The sequence below is a fragment of the Vigna umbellata genome, chromosome 1 (genome assembly GCF_029865625.1).
Source record: "Vigna umbellata cultivar VRB3 chromosome 1, Vumbellata_1.0, whole genome shotgun sequence".
In the NCBI taxonomy this organism is placed as follows: domain Eukaryota; kingdom Viridiplantae; phylum Streptophyta; class Magnoliopsida; order Fabales; family Fabaceae; genus Vigna; species Vigna umbellata.
Genome location: NC_142165.1, coordinates 4,361,765 through 4,387,057, shown reverse-complemented (window position 1 = coordinate 4,387,057; position 25,293 = coordinate 4,361,765). Strand labels below are relative to the sequence as shown.

At 31.8% G+C, this 25,293-nt stretch overlaps 2 protein-coding genes across 4 annotated transcripts in view; one reads left to right on the top strand and one right to left on the bottom strand.

Moving 5' to 3' along the window:
- Positions 1–1,952: 1,952 nt before the first annotated feature.
- Positions 1,953–3,882, bottom strand: LOC124837075 (large ribosomal subunit protein uL30w-like). Its single transcript, XM_088091965.1, has 7 exons — positions 3,850–3,882; positions 3,556–3,732; positions 3,342–3,439; positions 3,202–3,259; positions 2,617–2,696; positions 2,435–2,537; positions 1,953–2,359 (listed from the first exon to the last, which is right to left on the bottom strand). Exons 2-7 carry the CDS (start codon positions 3,730–3,732, stop codon positions 2,144–2,146), a joined length of 732 nt encoding a protein of 243 aa, XP_087948091.1. The 5' UTR covers positions 3,850–3,882; the 3' UTR covers positions 1,953–2,143.
- Positions 3,883–5,892: 2,010 nt separating this feature from the next.
- The window catches only part of ACA9 (autoinhibited Ca(2+)-ATPase 9), a 30,760-nt gene continuing 11,359 nt past the window's right edge, over positions 5,893–25,293 (top strand). Inside the window, exons 1-8 of one of the 3 annotated variants that reach the window (XM_088091962.1) lie at positions 5,893–5,954; positions 6,176–6,306; positions 22,466–22,767; positions 23,665–23,781; positions 23,865–23,904; positions 24,583–24,698; positions 24,785–24,916; positions 25,017–25,106. In XM_088091962.1, the coding sequence (XP_087948088.1) occupies positions 22,537–22,767; positions 23,665–23,781; positions 23,865–23,904; positions 24,583–24,698; positions 24,785–24,916; positions 25,017–25,106 (726 nt within the window). In that variant the 5' untranslated portion in view covers positions 5,893–5,954; positions 6,176–6,306; positions 22,466–22,536. The other 2 variants (XM_088091955.1, XM_088091958.1) reach the window with 2 other exon arrangements.

The window sequence follows — 25,293 nt, the reverse complement described above, 5'->3', positions numbered from 1 at the left end:
TTATTCTGGCTTACAAAATCATAATTATATATGCCACTGTTTAATCAATTAGTGTTATATGGTGAGTCTTTAGTTAATTAAAATGTAGAAAGAAAGATGGTGGACAAAGTTGCTTGCATGAAATTTCATTTGAAGGTTAGCATAGCCTTTCCCTTAGACAGACAACCATGAGTTTTCCTATTACTACATCGAGGTATTGTGATGATCGTTCTGGCAGCTTGACTCTTGGCTGGCCTGGTAAGAGTAGTTTAGTATGAAATTATTATTTTGCTTGCTTAGGATAAATACAAAAGAATAGAATACAACTGTCGTCCCGATAGCACATGTTCAGGTCCAAACTGAACGGTCTTTGATGTATGTCTTGGTTATGAGATTATTAGGCAGTTCACGACCATTATCGATTTATGATCTCAATCAATCACCTTTATTATGGACTGCTGTAGTGGTGAAAGATAATAATCATGCCTGCCCCTAATGAGCATGGAATGTTTCTAAACACTACCATAACTTCATAAATTAACACACTAGAGACCTAGAGATTTGTTTTTGGTTAAACTGTTGACAATTTAGAGCGTGATTGACAAAACTAACTATAAGATAACTAGAAGTTGAAAATTGACATGTTAGTTCACAAGTAAGATTTGCTTATATAAAATGACAAGACTGAATTATTACGAGACCGGCACGATAACAATGAAATAAGTTTCTGAATAATCTATAGGTCCAACTTAAAGGTGAACCAGAGTTTTTAAAACTTCGATTAATCTTACTTGAGCTCTTACAAGGCACTTACTATCTTTACGAAAATAATGTCCCTAAAACCCTAGAATGTACACAAATTTTAGAAAGAATAAAACAGAATTTGCAAATTTGGACAATAAAGCTATTCTGTTAGTCAGATCAGACAGCCATTCTTGACATGCAAGTCACAGGAAGATCAACAAATAAACCCAACTCTACATGTTCACATCGTCACTCTCTGCATTGGACCTGAATGAGAACTTCTAACAACTCATAATTGCTCTTAACGTACGGTAGCAAAATCGCAGTTTACAACTTTTATTTTTATACTATTAACTATCAAAGCATCCTCGGGCACTTTCACTGATTTTGTTTTTTTTTTCTAGATTGCACTTGTGGATATACACTGTTATAATAACGGTAGTCATTTTCCGTTGGGCTCAGATTGTAGATATTCTAGGATTCCAAAAACATTTGAACAAGGTTTTATCAATAATTGTTAGAGTCATCATCTTAGGATACCACGATGCTTGTGATACAGATTTTGATTTTGATGTCTTCATCTTAGGCATCATAATAAAACTTACAATAATAAAAAAGAAAGTCTTCAAAATATTAATTACTAACATCAACATTAACTACAAAATATAAAAATATTAGTATGCAATTTACTACAAAGTCTAACTTGTCAATATTTGGTGATAAGTGATTTTAGGTAACATGTTAATACATTCATCGCTCAATTTACGACAAGTAGACAGATTACTTTCACCTTTTAGGTATCACACAATGGATAAAATTTAAGGGACTACTAGTTCTTATTTGACATAAACACCGCGCAATGATAAAACTAAAGTCCTTGCACCATTATTAAATTAAGTAAAATTTCCAACTCGCTGTAAATAAAATAAGAAAAACTACTCCCTAGAAGTTGTCATTCAAAATTTGAAGTTACATAATGACCGATTAAAAATCATTTCAAATTACAATAAAAAACGATAAAAAGAGAATACCAAGTAAAAACTAAAAGGTTCAGTAAAATAAAAAAACGTTGAAAAGAACTAATCATGTTTAGTTACGTATATTTCAAGGGTTGAGTAACGAGTATACACTAAAAATATACAGAATGAGGAGCTTATCTATAGTATCTCAAATTCAAACTCGTTCTTTCATAGATATCGCAGAACAGAAATCTCTAGTGAGCATGTGCATATATGAATAGCAATATTATAAATTAAAAATACCAAGCATACTTATAAAACGAAAAACATTCAAACTTATAAAAAAGGTTTTCCAAAGTCACAAATGTGCTATTCTCAAAATTTCAGATACGAAAATTGTCTTGATCTAAGCCAACAAGAAAATAGTGAATCGACTAGTCAACATTGAACGGTGCCACAGCTTAATTCATTCTCCTGATTAGCTCATTGATGTAATTCTCCCGGTTTCCAGCATCTCCTCCCTCAACATAGTGGTTTCTCTTCTTCTTCAAACCACCCAAAGGAGCCTTCAGTTTAAATGGCCACAGGAAGTTGTTAGCCTCCTTAAAGTGAGGTCCGACTGTTATGATCTCGTGGATTAGATCCTCAGCTGAAATGATTCCATATTTGCCCAGTGCCTGTCATCCGAACAAGTCAGCAGCAAGTAATTAATCAATACAAATCACTAACGACGAAAGTGTAAATTAACACACCTGCTCAATGATGGCGTTGTCAGTTAGAGCAGTCCTTCGCTTGTTGAGCTTTCCATACCCTCTCTTGTAAATAAGTTCCTTCACACTCTTAAGATTTGGGTATCTACAACAAGGGCAGAAGTCTCTTCAGTTAGTACAAAAGCAATCTTAATATTCAAAGTATAAAAAGGTAATCCACATACCCATAAGTCACATAAGGTTCAACTCTGTGAAGCATGTTCATGGTGGCTTTGTTAACCTTGAGAAATACACCATTGAAGATCTGTTCACATTAGGCTAAATATTAGTATCACCCAATTTCATTTATAACAATGAGAATGAAGATGAGGTATAAGTCATTGAGAACGCTCTATTATGGGTCATATATAATTCATGCAGCTACAGGTTTGGATTAACAAACACAAACAATAATAAAAAACACTTGACGGTCCAACAGTTTTCTGGCCCTCAAAAGAAATTCACTTCATGACAATCCAATATTAAATAAAGCAAAATCTCATACAACTACCAAATTCCAATAATCAAACATAAAACCTTTGTGTGGGGAACATAATAAATCTGCAAATTACACGATTTCCATAACTAGAACTAATTTCAATTGCTCTAGGTCATTTATTTCTCCAAGAAAACAAACATAAAACCTCTACGTAAAAATATCATACCACACGTATCAAGTTAAAGTAAGAAACCAGCAGCAGGGCATGGAAAGGAACAAAACATCAAACATACATAGATGCAATATGTAACTACAAATACACAAATAATACCTGTCTCAATCGCAACAGCTGCAGGATCTTCCTTGACTTGGGGTCCATTGCATTGATACTGAGAAAATGCAATTACATAAATTAGACCAACCTAAACATTCTAAAATATTAGATAAAAAATAAACAAAAAAAATACACACCCACGAATGCGAATGATAAACAAGAGCTTCGCCTCTGGATCCACATAAAATCCACCTTTCAGTTTTGCCTCACGCTTCAACCGAATCAAATCCTTCTCCTTTTAAAAAGGACCGCAAACACAACATGTTCAAAACCAAAGCAGAACAAAAACCAAAACGCAATAATCCAAAAAAATTAGAGCATAAGAGTCGAGAGAAGATCAGCTGAGTGTACCTGCTGATCGTACTCCTTTGCGTACTGTTGGGCTCTGTTATAGATGAGTTTGCGGCTCTCGGCTCTCTTTTTTTTCTCAGCTTCGAGCGCTTGCTTCTTTGCCAAAGCCCATTCCTCCTCCCTCTTACGCTTCTTCAGAACGGACTCTGGAACAATTGTCTTGGCTTCTTCACCCATCTCTGTTATTTACAAAGCGAAATTGAACATATGAGACTAAAATTTGTAAAACAACTAAGTCATGTATATGGAAGAATCAACAATGGAAGATCGAAAACGGAATGAGAACCAAGGTACCTCAGATTTCGCTCTGTGACTGCGAATTAGGGTTTTCTCCGAGAGGCTGAGAACTATGTGAAATGAGAAGAAGTAGGGTTTTGTAGTAGTTCAGTCCTGGGCTTCTCACATGAAAATGAGTCTACTGTTGGGTCAGGCCCGAAATCCTTTAGACACCCCAATAGGCCCAAACATCTGTTTTTAATTTTTGTCCTTGAGGCTTTTTTTTCTTATTATTTTTTTAATACATGTTCTAAATAGCTAGTTTTCTTATTTTTCAATTCCGTTATTTATTTTAAATTTTGTATTCTCCTAGTTTTAAAAATATTCAATTTATTATCTACATTTGTTTACCAATGTGTTTATTATACGAAAAATATGTATACTTCTTTATGAACTACTTTTTATATATTTGTAATCAAATAATATCATTTAGTAAACATAAATAATTTTGTTATTTTATGAAAATATAAATTGATAAAACTCCCAACGTAAAAAAAAAACTTATATTTGAAGAATTTATTTTTATTTTTATTTCTAGCAATCTAAAATAATTTTTATTTAATTCAATCTTTCCTATTTGTATGCTAAGCTAAATTTTATTAATAGGCAATAGGTAATAGGAATTTTCTTTTTGGTGTTCACATTTGTCTTCAGTTTTATTTTTTGAATAAAAGGTTTTAAATTATTTTTGTTTTATCAATTTTACCGTTTAAGTGATTGTTTATTTAAAATTTAACCGTTTTTTCTATTTTACTATTTTTTAAACTAAACTATTCTTTAATTGGACAATTACTTAGAAAATAAATAAAAAATAGTTTCAATAAAATTATAAAAATTATTTATATTTAATTTATAGTTATAATAGTAATAACAATAATAATTTATTATTTTTTATTATCATATAAAAAAAACTCACATACGCAATGTGTTTTCATTAGTCTGATTATAATAATTCTATTTCCTTTAACAACAAAATTTTTATTTTCTAAAAAGTATATTTAACCATATTTGTTGATGTACATATTTCATTTCCAATTTTATCCTTTTAAGTATTTTCTTAAATTAAAATAATTATTTTATCAGTTTTATTTTTTAAGTGACTTTTATTTTTTTTAGTTTAACGGATTTTCTTTTTAAATTTAACTGTTTTTCTTTTTAAATTTAAGTATTATTTGAAACCAAAATAACTATTTATAATAAAAGAGTAATCTACAAAAAAAATACAAATAATAAAATTGTAAAGTTTATTTAAATTTATTTCTATAATTATAATGATAATGTATATTTTTATTATCATAAAAAAATAAACACTGTCACACGTGTTTTCACAAATCTATATATAAACAAATTATATCTTTATATGTTAGTTTTTTTTAACTATTCCTTTACAATTTAAGAAGTGAATATTTAATATTTAATACAAAAAAAAATAAAATATTGGAATAAAAAAAATTAGGGTTAAATATGTTTTTAGTCCCTAAACCTGGTTTTCGTCCCTCTTCCAAAGTAAGGTACAATTTAGTCCTCAATCTTTAAAAAACGTTCGTTTTAGTCGAAAAAACGAACGTTTTGAGGACTAAAACGAGGACTAAAAACAAAATTTTGAGGACTAAAACGAACGTTTTTCTAAAGAATGAGGACCAAATTGTACCTTACTTTGGAAGAGGGACGAAAACCAAAAACGGCCAATAGTTTAGGGACTAAAAACATATTTAACCCAAAAAATTATATTCCTAAATTTTAAACCTGGAAGAGTTTCTTTTATAATTTTGACACAATAAAACTAAAATAATATATACACAGGATATTGACTGAAGATGGACTTAAAAACCCTGACTGGAAGTATTAAATTTATGGGCAAACCCAACATATAAAAAGGGTTTCATGATCATGCATTTTTTAATTCAATAAGATCATAAATAATTCAAGTACAATGAATAAAGATTTTTAAAAAAAATTAATAATTATCTTTTTTAAAATAAAAATATAAATTATTGTAGCAGAATTAATAATAGAGAACATAACAAAAACATGTTTGGTGAATATTAGTGTACCTCCACTACCACCATATGTTGGGAAGTTTCCAGGAAATTTCCAGACCTCACAAGTCTTCTGTCTATCAGGTCAATCTTCTTATCTCTCTTTTTCATTTTCATTTTCCATGAAAGCAATCTTGTCACCTTCCTCACACTTCATAAGCTGATTTAATGGGAATGGGATCTAAATCTTCTCTGCAGATTTCACATCCATTGTTGAATCTGCTTTCATGCACAACAGTACATCATCTTCTTTCTCTTCTGCATCATACACTTTCTTACTATTTTCTTTCCTGTTATCGTTTTAGATGTTCTTCAACACATTTTCCTTTACAGCAGAATCATCAGTTTCCCATGCCAAGACAGTGATAATATATACACAGAAGGTGTATATGAACTCCTTGTCTTATCCAGATTCATCATCATTCTCACTCGTCGGGTAATTAACTGTTTTAGAATTTCAACATCTATATTTGTTTTTTGCTTTGGTAGATTCTGTATATATTATAAGCAATGTTAGGTCCTAGTTTCGTAAGCCTTTCTAAAATGTGTAGGAATAGGAATACAGAACTCAGTTAGAAGATTAAAGTAGTGAATTATAGAGAGAGAAAAACAAAAATAGTTATCTGAAGTAAATAGAATTATGACTTAATATTCTTTAATTTAATTTAAATTACGAGTTTAGATTAGTTAACAATAATGGGTATATTGAATTTTTCTCTTGAGAAAATAACATTTGATTAATGTGAGAGATGAAATGTGTGTATCACTAATATTATAGAGAGAGAGGGAGAGAGATATTAATTATAATTCAATTTTCTCTTTTCTTCTCATACAAAATATATTGAAAATAAATAAATATGGAAGACATCCTAACATACAAAGTTAGGACATAAATAAGAATATCCTGCATTTATCACACTTCACATTAAAATATAATATAGCAGGGTTTGTTTTTTTGAGTGGATTTGAGAGGATTTGAAGATAAATTTTTTGGTTGTTTATTTGAGTGAATTTGGAAGTAAATGAGAGTCAATTTAGAAATAAAATTTGTGAGAATTAGTATAAAATTGTATTGACATGACAAATTAAATAAATTTATTTTCAAATTGACTCTCATTTACCTCCAAATTCACTCAAATAAACTACAAAAAAATTTATCTTCAAATTCTCTCAAATCCACTCAAAAGAACAAGGCCTAAAAGTTGAGTGTAATCTGCATTGAAACAAGTGAAGAATCACATTGAATTTTTTTAAATTTAGGTATATCACAAAGAAAAATGGAATTTAAGTTGTTATTTAAAATAAATTTTGAGTGTAAGTTATGTTAAAATGAAATTTAAGTTGTTATTTAAAATTAAAAAAAATTAAAATGATAAAATTATATTGAAATAAAATGGGTTTGGTAGAAATTAAGTTTAAATATATTGTGAGTGATTAGTTTAAATACAAATATTATTGTTATTATTATTATTATTATTATTATTAAATGTGAGTTATTATTTAAAATGATAAAATTAAAATTCACAAAATTATATTAAACATGGACCCATGAAAGTTCATCCTAAACAAACAAGTTCTCCACCTCCTTTTATTTCCTGTTACAAATACGTCATCCTAAACAAACATAACCTAAATTTGGAATATCACTTAATAAAAAAAACACGAAAAATATGTCATGAATGTGAAAAATACGGTCACAAGCATTAGTGCAGTCAAGGGAAACGGCATCAGTTATTTTCGTCCATAGGCATCGGTTTCTCAACCGAGGCATATATAGTCGAAATAAAAAGTATTTTCCTTTTTGTCTCGGTTTTGAATCGAGTTAGTATCTCGTACTCTATTACCTCGGTTGGGACCTGAACCGAGGTAGTAGAGTGATTTTTACTTTTTTTTTCTGGCCACACTTTGTTCAGCTTATTGTCATAAGAAACTAGTTCAAGGCAAATTCTTCCTACCCGGTGATCTTGAGCACAAACACGTCCAACATAGCTTACTATTTGGTCCTCTCCAAGAACCCACTTGGCAATAACTCTAATGGGTCTGCATCTTTTTCTCCACCGAGATAACCTGTGTTGGCCTCACCGCTTGGCGCTCTCACAACCCACAAGAACTTGTGCTTGCTCAATTCCAAACCATGTGTCAGCTCGTTCACTTGCTCTTGTGAGAGTGTTCCATCACTCCCAAAACAAACATACAAAATCGAACCATCTTGTTGCTTCTCCAACCATGTCAGACACTCCAACCTTGTTGTACAACCAGTTGTAGCTATCCCCTGTCCCAGTTTGAACAATTGGTCTAACAGGATACAAAGAAGGGTAACCCCTTTCCTCATCTTTGAATGCTTTGATCGGACCTGTTTTTAGTAAAAAAAATCAGAAATAGTTTGCAATTTACCATTGTGTTTCGATCTTGTGCTTGAGTATAGATATCCCTACCATGAAAGGGCACACACCTTGGTACTGTGATGGGGTGGGGCAGATCCTTGTGGAGCATGGGGAAGTATAAATGTGTGCAAAGATTGGTTACAGAGAACCTAAATCACCAAAAACCACAGCCTCTTGCGAGCACAGAGAACCTAAAAGTCCCCTAACGAAACCTTCGCTGCCAAACGCAGAAGCCCTCGCCGCGCCACCGCCACACCATCATCGCTCCCTTGTCGCTCCATCGCCGCCGCCAACGAAGGCGAGATCATGCCTGAGTCGCGCCTCCCACAGTGTCGCCAAGCCCCAAATCGAATCGCTAGAGCCGCTGCTGCCACCTCCACGAACAGGGACCGTCACGCCGCGGAGACGAAGTCGGGTCGGCCGCCCCTCCCTACGCGAAACCGCGTCCGAACCTGAAAAGAAAGAAGGGAAGAAGAGAACCCAAAGACAAACCCAAAATGGAAAAGAAGAAGAAGAAGAACGACCCATGCGCCACCGCGAGCCATCACGAACGTCGTCTGGTCGCGCCATCTCCACACTTTTGTCTCCTCCACCCCGAGTCTACTGCCCTTGCACGAGCTAAAGATAACATCCGCGAGAAGAAGAAGAACCAATAATGAAGGCCAAGGGTTTTGAAAATGAAATTTGATTACCCCTTTCGGACCGAAAGTAGACTGACACTAGAAAATTACATAACCTTTTTGGACAGGGTATACTGCCTTGGGTCCCTAGTGAACCGAGACAATGGAACAGGATTCAACAAGCTGGTCAAATAAGCAGGAATTTCTCATGGTGTTAGGCATCGGTTGGGGTTTGAACCGATGTCATATTGCGTATATGCCTCGGTTCCCCTTGAACCGAGTCAGAAAAGTTAGCTTAAACTACAAAAATGCCACCGCTTTTTTATAGGTTTCAGTTGTGCCTCAACTGAAGCCTATTGTGCGATTTCAAATCCAGTATTTTTACTAGTGAGGACTTAAAAAAATATTGTTTATATGGATAATATATAGTTTATGTATGTGATATATATAGAAAAAAATCTTAATTCAGGAAATTTGGTAAGTTTAAATGTTTGTTATATATATAAATATATATTACATGTTAGTGGAAAACGGCAAGTGCATTGATAACAAGTAATAGATGTTGTTCTATCTTAAGGGACTTGTACAATACTAAACAACTTTTACACGTTATAACTCAATTAGATCACAAAGCTTAAAAAAACACAAAAGAAACTATTTTCGTATTTTTATCAAACAGTTGTTGTGCAACAATAAATTTAACATAAAGAATTTACAATTGTCAAAACTATATTTCATTTACGTCATTCTCATGTATTACAAAATATCTTAATTTCACATTCAAATCAAAACAAACTAATTAAATTATTCAAACCATATTCGTAGTGACTTTGAGCCTATGATAACTCATCGAGTTTTAAAAAATCCAAACATCTCATAACTAAAGAAAGAGATAGAAATTTATCGAATGAATTGCACTCCTTTGTATACGTCCATTGATGAGAAGTTGGGGAAAGCTTGAACCCAATTCCAACTAGTACTATCAAAATGGGTTGTAACCCGCGAGCAAACCCGCGGGTTTGAATCGGGTTAGGTTTGAAAAAAATGTAAATTTTTTATGCAGGCTAGTTTTCAATCCGGCTCATGGGTTGAACCTATGGTGAACTGGGTTGACTCATAAACCCACATAATTTAATTTAATTATTTATTATTTTGTGTTTCAATATTATTAGTTAACATTTTTTTATTATATTGTAGATAGTGATAAAAAAGAAGATGTTTCAAGAGACAAAAATATTATAGATTTATCTATTCAAGACTCTAATATTATAAATGGACAAGTGATATAAAAATTATCAATATTTAAAACTTATTTGTTTGCCTTTTGTACATTTTTTTGGATTACGCTTAGATTGTATGATACTTTTTTTTTTATTTTGAATTGTTTTTTGAATTTAACATCATTTTAGTGTGACGTTTATTTAGATTTGAATTAAAAAAAATTATAATTTTTTTATTTAAAAACAACTTATAATTAAATGAGCTACTGAGTCAACCCGTTTAACCCACTAACCCGTGGTGGGTCGGACCAGGTTTGAATTTTTTCAGCTTGCTAATAAGTGAGTCGGGTTAGGTTGACTCACTAAGTGACCAACCCGTGGTGAGCCGGGTCGGGTCGAGCCAGGTTATCCGTTTTGATAGCTCTAATTCCAACAATGATGAATAAAAGTGCAATGAAAATTCATAGGGAGTTTATCTATTCACTATTTCTTGAAGCTCAATCTCTCTCCCTTAGATGGAACCATATAGCCAAGAGAAACCATGAACCAAAATAGAAGAGCTTTGCTCCACCTATGAGTAAATATTTCATAGTAGCATTATTAAACTGTACATCTTTCTTGATATATCCATATAGTAGATAGGAACATAAAATTAAACATTCTAGAGTACAAAGATAATTATTAAATTGTTAGTGTTGGAACAATCGGCACCGTTATAGAGTCGCGCAGCGGAATAAAATATTCGGAAAGCGTGTTACGGTCACAAATCAAGTTTAATGGTCCATTTTAGAAAAACAATTTTCTTAGAGAAAATTTATCAAACAGTTGATATGCGTAAAAGATAAAGAGTGTAGGGAATAGAAAATCACACAAGCAATTTTTATCCTGGTTCGATTCAAAAGAATCTACGTCCAGTCGTTAATCACTATAAATAGTGATTAACCTTTTTCACTAAAAAGTTATTTAACAGATTACAAGAAATAGTGAATAAAGCAGATAAATAAACCTTCCTTCGACGAACGAACCGGAAGAAGAACACTCTGCCAACTCGAAGAGAACCGCTCCGACTATCGACAAACGAAACACGAGCTTCTCCTATTCACGAGACCAGGCAGAGCACCTTGCTAACTCGAAGAGAGCTTGCTCCGACTATCAACACACGACACGCGAGCCTCTCCTGTTCACGAGACCAAGCAAGGGAACTTGAACTATAGCTTCTGAGAACTTCCTCTGACAAACAGTATTCTGCAAGAGCTTCTGTTCAACAACGTTACCTTCTGATTTCTCCAAATCAAAATATATAGCCAAGTACACTGAATGCCAAAGGACAGCTCCCAACTGCCATGAATAATCGATTATTGTAAGTGATAATCGATTATTCAAGTCCGTTACAGGTTTTCAAAAATGTGATAATCGATTATATGACGTGATAATCGATTATTCAAGTATGACTTGTGATAATCGATTATTGCTTAATCATAATCGATTATTGCAGGTTAAAAATGCAAGTTTTACAAGGTTTACAAGAATTTCCTACTACATTTAATTTCTACAACTTTTAACTAATTCTAATATCTTCTTCAACTAAAACTTCTTGTAGCATCATCAAAACAAATTTCTTCAAGATTTACCAATACTCCTTATTGGTAACAATCTCCCCCTTTTTGATGATGATCAAAAATTCAAATTTTAAAAGCAAGTTTGGCTTACCTGCGAAACATACAAGCTAACAAACAACAATAAGGTTAGCAATACCTGTAATAATTTATACTTCTCCCCTTGTATTATTCTTCTCCCCCTTTTTGATCAGAAGCAAAAAGATCTGATGTTAAAGGCTCCCCCTAAATATGATCTCCCCCTCAATTAATCAAAAGATGCAATTCAAAACATAAATAAAATTGAAATTTCATAACATGAAAGAGCATAATACCTCATATATCTTCCCCTGAATGTAATAATCCCCTTTTAGAAACAGACTCCAAATAAAAAATATAAAAAAAGTTTTTTTTTTTTTTTTTTTTTTTTTTTTTTTTTTTTTTTTTACGAAAACTTAAGATAATCGATTATTACTTTAAATAATCGATTATGTGCAAGCCAAATTGTCAAAATCCAAATTTTTGAGGACGAGATAATCGATTATTACTTTTGGTAATCGATTATTTACGTTAATTTCCGAAAAACACAAATTTGGGCCAAATTTTCAACTTTAAGACACATCTAACATTCATAAATTATTTCAAGGCTCTTAAAAAATACCAGGATACCATAGAGTCTTCTTTTCCTTTTGAAAAATTAACCTGCAAAGCAAAACAATAGAGTTTTGGTCCCCATAATCTCATTTGGGTCCTTTGAGGTTAGAGACAATTTACTTTATAACAGGAATCCAAGCATATTTTCCATTTGGAACATCAAAATGTTTAATTCTACATTTGTTAGAAGTGTGCCCCTTTTTCATACAATAAAAGCATGTGACAACATTTGGATTTCTATAAGACACAGTTCCTTTTTCAACCCATACCCTACGGGTTCTTTTAATTTGGTTCTTACTTTTAAAAACACTTTTGTTTTTATAAACCTTTCTAACAGTTATAGGCATTTCAACATTATTATTTCCAGTTGCAACTTCAAGAAGGTTTTCAAGAATATCAATATCAAGCATATGATTCTTACATGAAAGACATTCAACAGGATGTTCAACATTTGAAGACTCTTTCATTTCCAAGTTGCAAATTTTATTTCTCAAACTTACTTCCTCATCTAATGCCTTCTCATATTTAATTCGCAATTCTTTAAATTCCTTTTTCAAATTTTTATGAGCAACATTCAATTTTTCAGATTCATCAAGCAATTCAAGAAAAGCTTTTTGCAAATCAAATTCACTAGATTCAGAATTAGAACAACTTACTTGGCTTGCAGTGTCATCAACATTAGCTGTCAAACATAAGTTTACTTCTTCAACTGAATCACTTGAACTAGAGGTGGTTGATGCATTATCCTCCGACGCAATGTGAACCTTTTTCTTCTTGTGAATTTTCTTTTCTTTTCTTTCTTTACTTCTTTTGTTGCTTGAACAATAAGCTTTCACATGGCCTCTTTCACCACATCCATAACATTTGAAACTTGAAGAGGAACCTTGATAGTCCTTCTTTTCCTTCAAGATTTTGCTTTCAGATAATTTATCATTGGCCATCAAGCATAGATTTTCTTGCTCATTAGAATCGCTTGAGCTTGAGGAGTTTGATGTAGAGCATGAATTCGAACAAGTCAACTTAGCCACATTCGATACTTCATCATGAGTGACTTTTAAAAATTCCCACATTTCCTGAGCACTTTCATAAACAGAAACTTTGAAAAAATCATCAATGGTTAGTGCAGAAAAAATTATATTCCGAGCCTTAATATCAAATTGGGCTCTTCTATTTTCCTCAACAGTCCAGTTAAAGTATGGTTTTTCTACTTCTACACCATCAATAGTTCTTTTTGGAATATAGGGACCATTTAGTACAGCTTCCCAGATGCCTCTGTCAATAGACTCCAAAAATATTTGCATTCTTATTTTCCAAAACGCATAATTTTCCCCTGTAAACAAAGGAGGTCTATCAATAGAAGCACCCTCAGCATAAACTTGGTTATCACCGCCCATTTTCGAAAAATTTGAAAAACTATCAAAGCAAGCTCTGATACCAATTGTTGGAACAATCGGCACCGTTATAGAGTCGCGCAGCGGAATAAAATATTCGGAAAGCGTGTTACGGTCACAAATCAAGTTTAATGGTCCATTTTAGAAAAACAATTTTCTTAGAGAAAATTTATCAAACAGTTGATATGCGTAAAAGATAAAGAGTGTAGGGAATAGAAAATCACACAAGCAATTTTTATCCTGGTTCGATTCAAAAGAATCTACGTCCAGTCGTTAATCACTATAAATAGTGATTAACCTTTTTCACTAAAAAGTTATTTAACAGATTACAAGAAATAGTGAATAAAGCAGATAAATAAACCTTCCTTCGACGAACGAACCGGAAGAAGAACACTCTGCCAACTCGAAGAGAACCGCTCCGACTATCGACAAACGAAACACGAGCTTCTCCTATTCACGAGACCAGGCAGAGCACCTTGCTAACTCGAAGAGAGCTTGCTCCGACTATCGACACACGACACGCGAGCCTCTCCTGTTCACGAGACCAAGCAAGGGAACTTGAACTATAGCTTCTGAGAACTTCCTCTGACAAACAGTATTCTGCAAGAGCTTCTGTTCAACAACGTTACCTTCTGATTTCTCCAAATCAAAATATATAGCCAAGTACACTGAATGCCAAAGGACAGCTCCCAACTGCCATGAATAATCGATTATTGTAAGTGATAATCGATTATTCAAGTCCGTTACAGGTTTTCAAAAATGTGATAATCGATTATATGAAGTGATAATCGATTATTCAAGTATGACTTGTGATAATCGATTATTGCTTAATCATAATCGATTATTGCAGGTTAAAAATGCAAGTTTTACAAGGTTTACAAGAATTTCCTACTACATTTAATTTCTACAACTTGCTTTTAACTAATTCTAATATCTTCTTCAACTAAAACTTCTTGTAGCATCATCAAAACAAATTTCTTCAAGATTTACCAATACTCCTTATTGGTAACAGTTAGTGCCACATAAAAACATTTCTCCTATAGTAGTCGTTAATATGAAGAAGAGAAACTCTGTTATAGTCATTTTTGTACATTTAAAAGTTCTAATCCCTTGAATTCTCAATCAACAATAATGTATTAAGTTCAGGAGTCTTAAGTTACTAATGAATCATGTTTTATCCATAAATACAAACTCCATTAGGTATTCAATTTCAATGATAGGTTTAAAAGACACTTTCAAACACCTCGAAAACCAATAATTAAACTATGGATTATCAAGCCATAACAAGCATTAAGCATAAAGATCAAATACTAACTTTGAAATAGAAAAGCATATGCATTAACATAACAAAATACACAATATTGTGTTTATTACATCTAATCTAACAAATAGGGTTAGCTCTCCATGCTCGAGAACTCAGGGTTTACAAATTGAAGTGATAAGGAAGAAATTAAAAACAAAGAGAGATGCATGTCCTTCCCGAAGGTTCTTTGTTTTTACTCCATGCTCCAATCACACTTCCCAACATCCTAAACAATCTAAGGACCCCTCTCAATCGCTTTATAAATGTGGTGTTCAGCCCCATGCAGTTTGACATCACTTGCAATTAAAGCACTAAGCATGATCCTAATGGCGCCTAACAAGGATATTTGCTTCAAATAATTATTTTCTAGTCCAAAACACGCTCCCATGAGTTTTTGCTTGTTTTCCTTCACTTGAATTGCTACTTATTCATTTATTTCACACATTCAAACAAAGATATTAGAGATAAAATAAACATAAAACAAATAAAATACAAAACACAATAAACTTGAGGTTGAAACAATATTAAAACTACGAAAAAGTTGATTTAGTTATAACAATAGTCACACAAAAGTTGATAAAAATGGACGTTATTAGTTCATATGCTTGCACTGAATCCCAAATTAATGTGCACATTCTTACACAAGTATTTAAAGATAAAAAAACGACAACTTGAGAGCATAGGCATAAAGTGTTTAAGATTTTATAAATAAAATTATAGCTTGTACAAAACTCCAAAAATTATGTTTTTACATTCAAAATAAAGATAATAAGTTTAAGAATACAAAGTAAAAGGAATAAACTCAATTGAGTAACTATAGAAAAATTTATACACCAAATAAGAAACAAAAGTCAAAGTTGTCAACTACCTAACTTACAAGAACCTTACGCGATGAGAAAAGTAAAGAATTATGTATCTAGAACTAACTATTGAAGTTTAAACTCAATATGACGTTAACAAAGTAGGAATCCACTTTTCCTGAGATCAATCAAATTAGGAAAACTCAAATTTTATTAACATCATTCACTTTTCACAACATTAATATCAATATCTTAAACATGAAATAGTATTATTTTAAACTTTTATTAACTTCCATTAATTTAAATAACTTTTCCCAATGCTAAAACTCCATATCTCAACAAATTAAGTTATTCCCAACTAAAAACTTAGTACAAAATGTCCAAACAAAACAAAGTTTCACTATATAATATTAGGCTTAGAGATTTACTTCGATCATGACGACCTTTGTCAACTAGTAAAAAAGTATTTTATAAGATAAATAAATACTTATTTTAAAATTAAATTTAAGATGTTTCTTAACTCTTTAATTTCCATATAGTGATTAGATTTTGAAATACATTAAAATTGAGAAAAAGCAGTTGAAAAAAAAATAGATAAGGAGAAATGTGCTAGTGCACTTACGTTGTGTTCAGTTTGGTGGATAACACTGTTCAAGAGAAATAGTAATGACTGATTTGCGAATAAATGCGTGTTCGTTTCCCGTGATTTGAGACGATGAAATTGGAGGGATTTGTGAGATACATGGGTTTTCAAATCTTCGCTAAAGTGCTAAGATTTGTGATGATTTCAATTAAAATGTCATGTTTGTCCTCCTTCGTTTGTGGAATACCATGTATAAAATAACATGTACAAGAAGAATGATGGGTGAAGACGAAGATATCAGTGGTGAAGAGGGAAGAATGAAATTAATTTTATCATGGTGTATTTGGTTATAGAAGATGAGTATTCGGTTCCCCTTGAACAAGGAAAATTGAACGCTGGTGTATTCGATTCCAAGATTGGGTATTCGGCTCCCCTTGGTGTGCGTATCCGGTTTCGCACCTGGTGTAGCTCCCTCCCCTTCCTCGTCCTGCACCTGCTTAATGAAACATCACCACAATGCTGTCTGGTTTCAAGATCGCACTCATGGACGAGTTCCTTACGCTAGCAGTGAAACATGGCGCATATCGTGTGCAAAGAGAACTGGTAAACCCACGCAAAAAAAGACCACAACGATACACATCACACCCTTTATATCCTTTCTTTCTCTCTCAACACAATTGGTTTTTCCTCCTCACAGCCACTTTCCTAAGCACGCAGTATTTTTATTTGCTCTCTCTATCTCTATTTCCTCGGTGCAACAACAACACTATTGCTGTCATAGGGATCGAGGCGGTAGTATCTGACTGACGATCAAATTGATGAGAAGCGAAATTTGAGCTGAAGATTTTGTGTTCAAGTTTTAGATTTGTGAGGATGAAGTCTTGGTCAGTTGATAAGTGGAGGGACTCTTTGTGTCTGCGAATTCAAATATTTTTGAGATAATTGAAAACGCCATAATCGTGACAGCTACGAATTATCCGAAGGAGTTTAGACTGAGGAGGGATGCGATTACAGAGAGGTTGTTCTGTTCCAGGTTGACTCACTGTGCGGGTTGTGACCGTGTGGAGTTGGCTGCAAGGGGAGTTGGTAAAGAGAGTGACGATGAAGGCTGCAAGAATGGGGTTGAAAGAAATGGGGATGAGTTCGCAGGAGCGAACAAAGAGAGCAAGGTCAATGAAGGTGGAGATGAGGATGCAGAGATTGATAATTATATTACAAAAAAATATTAAATTTAAAAATAATTTTATTTTACTAAATTATAATTTTTTTACATTTTTAAAATTAATTTTAATAATTAATGTTAATTGTTTACTCTTTATAAACATTTTTATAATTAAATATAACATTAACAATTATCATTTTATATTACTTTAATAACTAGGGTATTTTGGTAATCTTCAATTTCTACCAATTAAATTTTTTTTATTTGTCACATCAATCATATTCTACACTAATTCTCACAAATTTTACTTCCAAATTCACTCTCATTTACCTTCAAATCCACTCAAATAAAAAAAAAAATAAGGTTTAAACCCTCGGATCGTCCTCATATTTGTTGGGAAATCTCAAGTAGGTCATCGTTTTTTAAACTGTCAAAATTGGGTCCATATACTTGTAAAATTGAGCCAATTTTGTCCTCTCCGTTAATTTTTGATAGATGTGATGACGTGGTGCACATTTAAAATGTTGATGTAGCAGTGTTATATTACGTGAATTTTTTTTGGTGAACAATTTATGAGATGTATGAGATGGCACGACATTTTATTGGAAATGTTAGGGATTCAGAGTTTTCATCATCCTACATTGTCTTCATCTTGCAGCACCGTCTCTATGAGGTCGCCGACGGTGTATTTCGGGTCGATGTGGATTCCGGCGTCATCAGCACCTGACGGGGAGAAGCTTCTCGGCACGACTACCTTCAGCAGCATCTATGGCGGCTGTCTCGAAGGACAATCTGGCATTGTTGGAAAACAGCTTCCGCTGCATCTCCGATGTCTGCCATAGAAGAAATTATTTCACTGGCCCAAGATGCATGCGTGTTGGACCAACTCTCTGTCATCAACTGTGCCGGAATCACCAACTTTATCCTCCCTTCCCACCTCGAAACCTGTTTCCTCAACCTCAAATCCTTCCCATCAACCAAAACTCGCACATTTCTCACCCCCACTTCAAGAAACGAGGCAGATCCAACGAAAGAAAATAAAGATTTAACCACATCTCCATTTTAAAATCTTGCTAAAATTTTTTTGAGATTGCAAATCCAACAAATTTAGCTAATCAGGGTACATTTCGGTAGGAAAAAAAATGGTACTTTTCGATGTTTCATAATTCAAAAAGTAAACCATCTCAAAATGCAAGTTTTAGACTTTAAGAGGGGGAAATAACAAGAATTACCATCCTTCCGTCACTGTTTCACAATCTCAAGCAGTACTTTAGTAAAAAAATCCCGAGTACATAGCCTAATCATTCGTGCAGTTATTTTATTTCCCCTAAGCATGTTCCAGACAAGGGAAAAAAAATCTGAGAAGGGGTAAATGGGAGTCAAAATACACATTGCATGGATGGCAACAGAAACTTTTGTACGAGAAAAATATAACAGAAAAATTGCTGCTAGTTTAATGAGGTGAATGGCGATAATCCTTACCAATCTCTAGCTGCCCATTTATGCTTTTATTGGTAGATTCTTGTGCTTATAGGTGATCCCTCGATCACCATTTACAACATGCCCGCTTCCTCTCAATATCGTGCATCATAGTGCATGATTTAGTCTAGCTTAATTTAATTCAGTAGAAAATTAACGAAAAAATTATCTTGAAAGAGTACAGTTTTAAAACTTAGAAATGTGTACATACAAAAAATGTTCAAGAATAATTTCTGGCAAATTCATGAATAATTGAAGATGTTTGTACAGTTGACGTGAACTCTCAGTTGCCAAACCCATTGCAAAATTTTATAAAAAAAAAAAAAACTATGGAGAGAGAAAGGAAAAACACATCGAAAGTTTATAAGGAGAAAGCCTAGGATCCAAAAAACACTCTCCTTTGTGTTCCCGCTCCCCTTCTCCTTCGTCTCTTCCTCCTCTAGGAACAGTTGTTTGTGGTGCTCTCCCAAGAAAAAGAAGAAGAAAAGTAAGGAGAATTATTCACTTAAAAAAAATTCCACGTAATATAACAGTGTTACATTTTATGGATCTAATTTTGATAATTTAAAAAACGATGACTCACTTGAGATTTTCAACAAATATGAGAATCATCCGAGAGTTTAAACCAAAAAATTATCATCAAATCTATCCAATCACTCTTTTCTAAATTATCTCCTAAAAAAAAGGAAGGATGAACTTTCCATATTTGTTTTCTAATCCTTAACACTAGTATTATTGTATTATATTATTAAAATTTTGACCATGTTACGGACAATGTCTTGTTTTACCACTACTCCAGGATGATTATTAAAAAATAAAAAATTTAAAACAGCACGAAGTTTAATAAAAAAAAAAGGAAAAATTGACAGTGAAATTTCATAATTTAATTTTTTAGGAAACTGTAAACATAATTTATTCTTTATCCCTTGTTTATTTAGGAGAAACAAACTCAGGAATTTATTGTTTTTGAATAGAAACTTAATGAAAAAAAAGTGTCTAAACTTTAATATTTGAAAATTTTTCCTCAGTTTTTATTTAACAAAAATAACACATCCTTTAATTCAAATAAAGCATAAATTCACATGTATGATAAAACAACATAAAAATATGAAATTAATATGTGTTTTTATTTTGTGAAAAAATTCAAATAAAAATAAAAACTCAAAAATTAAGTGATTAGTAGTTTATAAGCTAATTACAAATTTATTTGGCTACCTTATAAATTAGTTAGTTTGACCAACATAAAAATATTTTATATTTTAAAGTAGTTTATTTTAAAGGTTTTTAACTTGCAAACTACTTGTAATTTATTTAATTATCTTTCCTATTATTTTCTTAATATTTATAAAATTAATTTTAATTTTTATGTAATTCAAATTAAAAAAGTCATCAGTACAAATTAAAGTTAATATTTTTTATTTATTACACACAATGAAAACTATAATAAAAAAAATTAATTTGGTTTGAAAACTAAAAAATATAAATTTAAAAAACATAAATAAAAATTTAATTTGATTAATATTTTTTACATCAATTTAATTAAATAAACTTATTTGTCCAAAAAAATATAATTCCTAAAACATAACTAAAAATATTAAAAAGTTTAATAAAAATTTAACTATTTAAAAAATCTAAAACTATAATTATATAATAATAATATACTTTTGTTTATAAATATAACTTTTATTTATACTATAAAACTTATATAACTATATCTTTTATGTCCTTTCATTTATTAATTATTTTAATAACTAATTTATCAAATTATTTTAATCCAAATTTATGATCAACTGGCTAATTTTACGGAAACATATCCTTAATGTCTTTAATTGTAAGTATGAAGTTTCTGATTTTCTTAACTCATTTGTTTTATTAGTGTATTTTACATGTAGAGTTGTTATTTAAGTCCTAGTTCATGGACTTATTATTCTGATTCTCTTTAAAACTAGTTCTTATTTTTCTGATTAACCCGATAGGAAGTTTTTTAAATACTCCAACCCTTACAATCTTACGTATCGTGGGTTTGGATTAGGATTGAATTAATCTTTTAAAACTAAATTAATTTATTTTTAATATACTTTTAATTACTTTTTTTTTTATTTTTTTTAATACCTGTCTAATATTTTTTAAATTTCGAATGATATTTTTATAATATATTTTTTTAAATATCTATATATAAATTTTTGTAGTTTTATTTTATTATTTTAAACGGTTAAAAGTGTAATATAGGTTAAGTTTATTTAAGTTTAGAAATAAGATAATTTTAAAAAAGAAAAACATTTAAAATAAATCATTTTTTATAAGTTTAGAAATTATTTATATTTAGATTTGTAAAAGCACATTATTTTAATTCTTTTTTTTTGAAAACTTTTATGAATTTATTTTTATAGACTATTTAAAAAAATTATATATAAATAAGTTTGTAACTTATTTTTAATTTTGATATTTAAAATATAATAAACCTGTTTCAGTTTAAAAAAAATGAATTTTTCTAATAAAACATTTATAAAAAATATTAAATAAGTTATTATTTTTATAAAATCATGTTTATATAAGTATATTAAAATTGAATAAAATACACAAATTTTTTAAAATTAAAAAATAAAATAAAATGTTAATATAATGATATTATTTGATTCAGAAAATGATGACCACTTGTTAGGACATAGGGTATGTGGATATAATGGGAAGGGGACTAGGATAGGAGGCAAAGGAATAAATAGTTATTTGTTTAGTGGAGGGGGACTTTTGACGGTTAGATTGTTGACAGGTTTTGTCTTGTGGAGGGGTTAAGCCCTTTGTATGTGTAGTTGTAAGGACATTTTTTTTATGAATAATACTCAGTTTAATATTTGTGTGTGTATTGTGTGCTACTTGTGGTTAGGTTTCTCTTTCGGAAACCTACTGGATAGATTAAATTATAATATATATTAATACGTTAAATTAATTAGATTTTTTTTAAATATTATTAAAAATATATTATCAACAATAAAATAGATGCTTTATGAATATTTGAAAACTTTTTCAATAAATGATTTTTTTAGTTCTGTGACTTTTTTGGGATTGCGGCTAGGACCAAATTATAAGAAATGTAATTTGACAATTATTGACATCTCAGTTACAGAGTGAACATATGCCTGTGGCGATTAATCTGTTTGGAACTTGATATTTTTAGAAAAAATAACAAGAGCAAGGAAGGGTATTATTATTGTCCATAAAAAGATAACAAACTCTAGCGACACTGTAGCATGGCCACACAATAGCACTGGGCGCAGAATGCATTCATAATTTTGTTATTTTGACCAATAATATATTTTTCTTTTGAATTATTTTATTATTATTACTGATTATTATTTTCTTTTTGTTGACGTTTTGGTTGGAATTGATGCGTGTCTGTGGTCCAGCCCTTTGCATTTCCCACGCAGTGAGCATTTGAAATCGCTGTTGTGGTTTGGAGGACGCAAAGGCAGCAACCATGACCATGAACGGCCACGGCCACCATACCGTAAACATCGGTAACAGCAACAACAACCCTAACGACGACGACGACGAGACCAACGTCTTCCATCCTTCCTCCTCTTCCGCTGACGGCGACAACAACAGCAACCACCGTGAAGATGACGACGAAGAACTCGTGGATCCCGACGATCCTTTCGACATTACTCATACGAAGAACGCCTCGCACGACACGCTTCGCCGTTGGAGAGTAATCATTCTCTTTCTATATCATAATCTCTGTTATTCTGCTCTGCATTTTCACCTATGTTTTCCCACGCATCAATCAGTTCAATCGTGCGCGTTTATTCACATCATAAATCAACGCTCATTTATGTTTATATAAGTTAATATAGTAGTACGTGTAAATGTATAGATATACGTCAAGTCGAGAATGAGAAATTTGTATGATTGGCGTAGTTGAAGTGTGTTCCACACACGTTTGTGTTTGAATAGTAGGATGCACGGCTTTCGATGCATCTCAATGTGACTGAATGGAATTTGTGGATTGGTGTGGAATGTGGTTTTTAACGGGGATACAGACGGAGATTGATGTCAATTTTGAATTCAGAAAAGAAGGAAGGACATGTTCCTTTTTAGAATAAAGTACTTTCAAAGTCTTTTAACTGAAATCTAAACAGGACTCGTCGGGACTCTTCTCAAATCAAACTCAATATTGTAATGTATGTTTTGTTCAAAAATTAAAATAAGGAAAAAATCCAAACAAAATGTGTACTAATAATTATTATTTTGATTATTATTAAAATAAAAAATTGAAAGAATGAAAACTCTAGGATTCTTCTTTGGTGCAAGCTGAAGGGTTAGCTTTCAGATTTAATTGATCATATTCAAAACGGCTAATTGAGATATTCTTTAAGCAATTGTGGACAGCATCAAACTATTCTCTTGTCATATTTAAATGAACGTAGAAATTGCTGTTTTTTTTTTCCTAATCGTATTTGTGGAGAATTTACCAATTGGTGCCAGCTATGCAACTATTTTCAAATCTGGATTGTGGTTTAAGCTAGTCTAATTTTGACGAGGAGGATTAGTGTGGCAGTGTATCTACTTTTGCCAGGCATCTAACTGAAGTGTCATCCGTTTACAGCAAGCAGCGCTCGTGCTCAATGCGTCCAGGCGTTTTAGATATACTTTGGACTTGAAAAAGGAAGAAGAGAAAGAGCAAAAGAAACACTTGATTAGAGCCCATGCACAAGTCATAAGAGTAATATTCGAGACGACAAACTTGAACTAGTTAATTACTTCTATGTATCTTTTACTTTTCTAATCTGTGTTATTGTTTATTAGGCAGCTCTGCTTTTCAGATTGGCCGGGGAACGTGAACTAGGTAAACTTACTAATTCTTTCCTCTTCATTTTATAATGATTCTGATGACTGTCATCATTGCTTAACATAAACTTTAGGAAATAAAGTTTTTGATTTGACATTATCCTACCACCACTAACACAGAATTAACATATCACATATTTGTGGCAATGGTAAGTTTGTAATGTAAATGTAGATATCAATAGAAAGTAATCAGAGTGGTAAACTATTGCACAAAATCTGAAAAAGAGAAACAGTTTGGCATTGATGCTGTCGGTTTTCAGTAAGGTACTACACAAGAATCTAGTGTCAAACTATTGATAATGGTTGGAAAATCATTAAATATTTGTTTTTGTCCATTTAAATTTTCTGATGTATCTGCTAAGCTTACACAGAAAATTTAACCGGCGAAAGTAATACTTTCGGCTATAACTGTTCCAACGTGAATTGCCTTTCAATATCTAGTCCAACTTGGATTTCGTTATTCATTATTTTTAAATTAATCTGTATTTTGTAGCGTGAATCCTGATTGAAGCCTTCGATTAATAATCGGCTTTTGGAATGTTCAAGCTTTGTTTTTTGTGAACTATAATAACAAATGCGCAAACTTCACGTGCTCAAAGATGATTACATTTCGACTTGCAAACTTCATTTTTAGTTACTTATTATGGTCTTTCAATTTATATTTTGAATCATCCAGTGATAAGTACAGCAGTGTCACCCCCAACTCCAGCTGGTGATTATGATATCGGGCTCGAACAACTTGTTTCCATGTCTAAGGATCAGAATACTTCTGCTTTTCAGCAATATGGAGGGGCAAGTCAAAAACATTTTGTTTGGTTGCTTATAGAAATGTTGAAGTTATGTGCTTTGCTAACACAATCTAGTGATATCTTATCCAGATTGGAGGCTTATCAAATTTAATAAAATCTAATCCGGATAAAGGTATTAGTGGAGATGATGCTGATCTGTTAAAAAGGAAAAATGCATTTGGAACTAATACATATCCTCGAAAAAAAGGAAGAAGTTTCTGGGTATGTTCTTGATGACCTTATCACTCTACACATATTTTTCTAAAACTATAATTGATGAGTTAATTGTGATACTAGCATTAATTCTCTGTGATTGTTTCAGAGGTTTTTATGGGAAGCTTGGCAAGATCTGACTCTCATAATATTGATAATAGCTGCTGCGGTGTCATTGGTACTCGGAATAAAAACAGAGGTGCAATCATCTCTCATAATTGCTAATATATTTCATACTTATGTTTACCGAACCGCTGGGCTTTTGCCTTTCTTTGTAGAAGATATATTTCAAAAAATACTAAGATGAACCAACGGGGTTGAATTTGATTTGAATAATTTCTTTGATATGGGGAATTAAAATAAATGTGATGTTTTAATCCAAAATT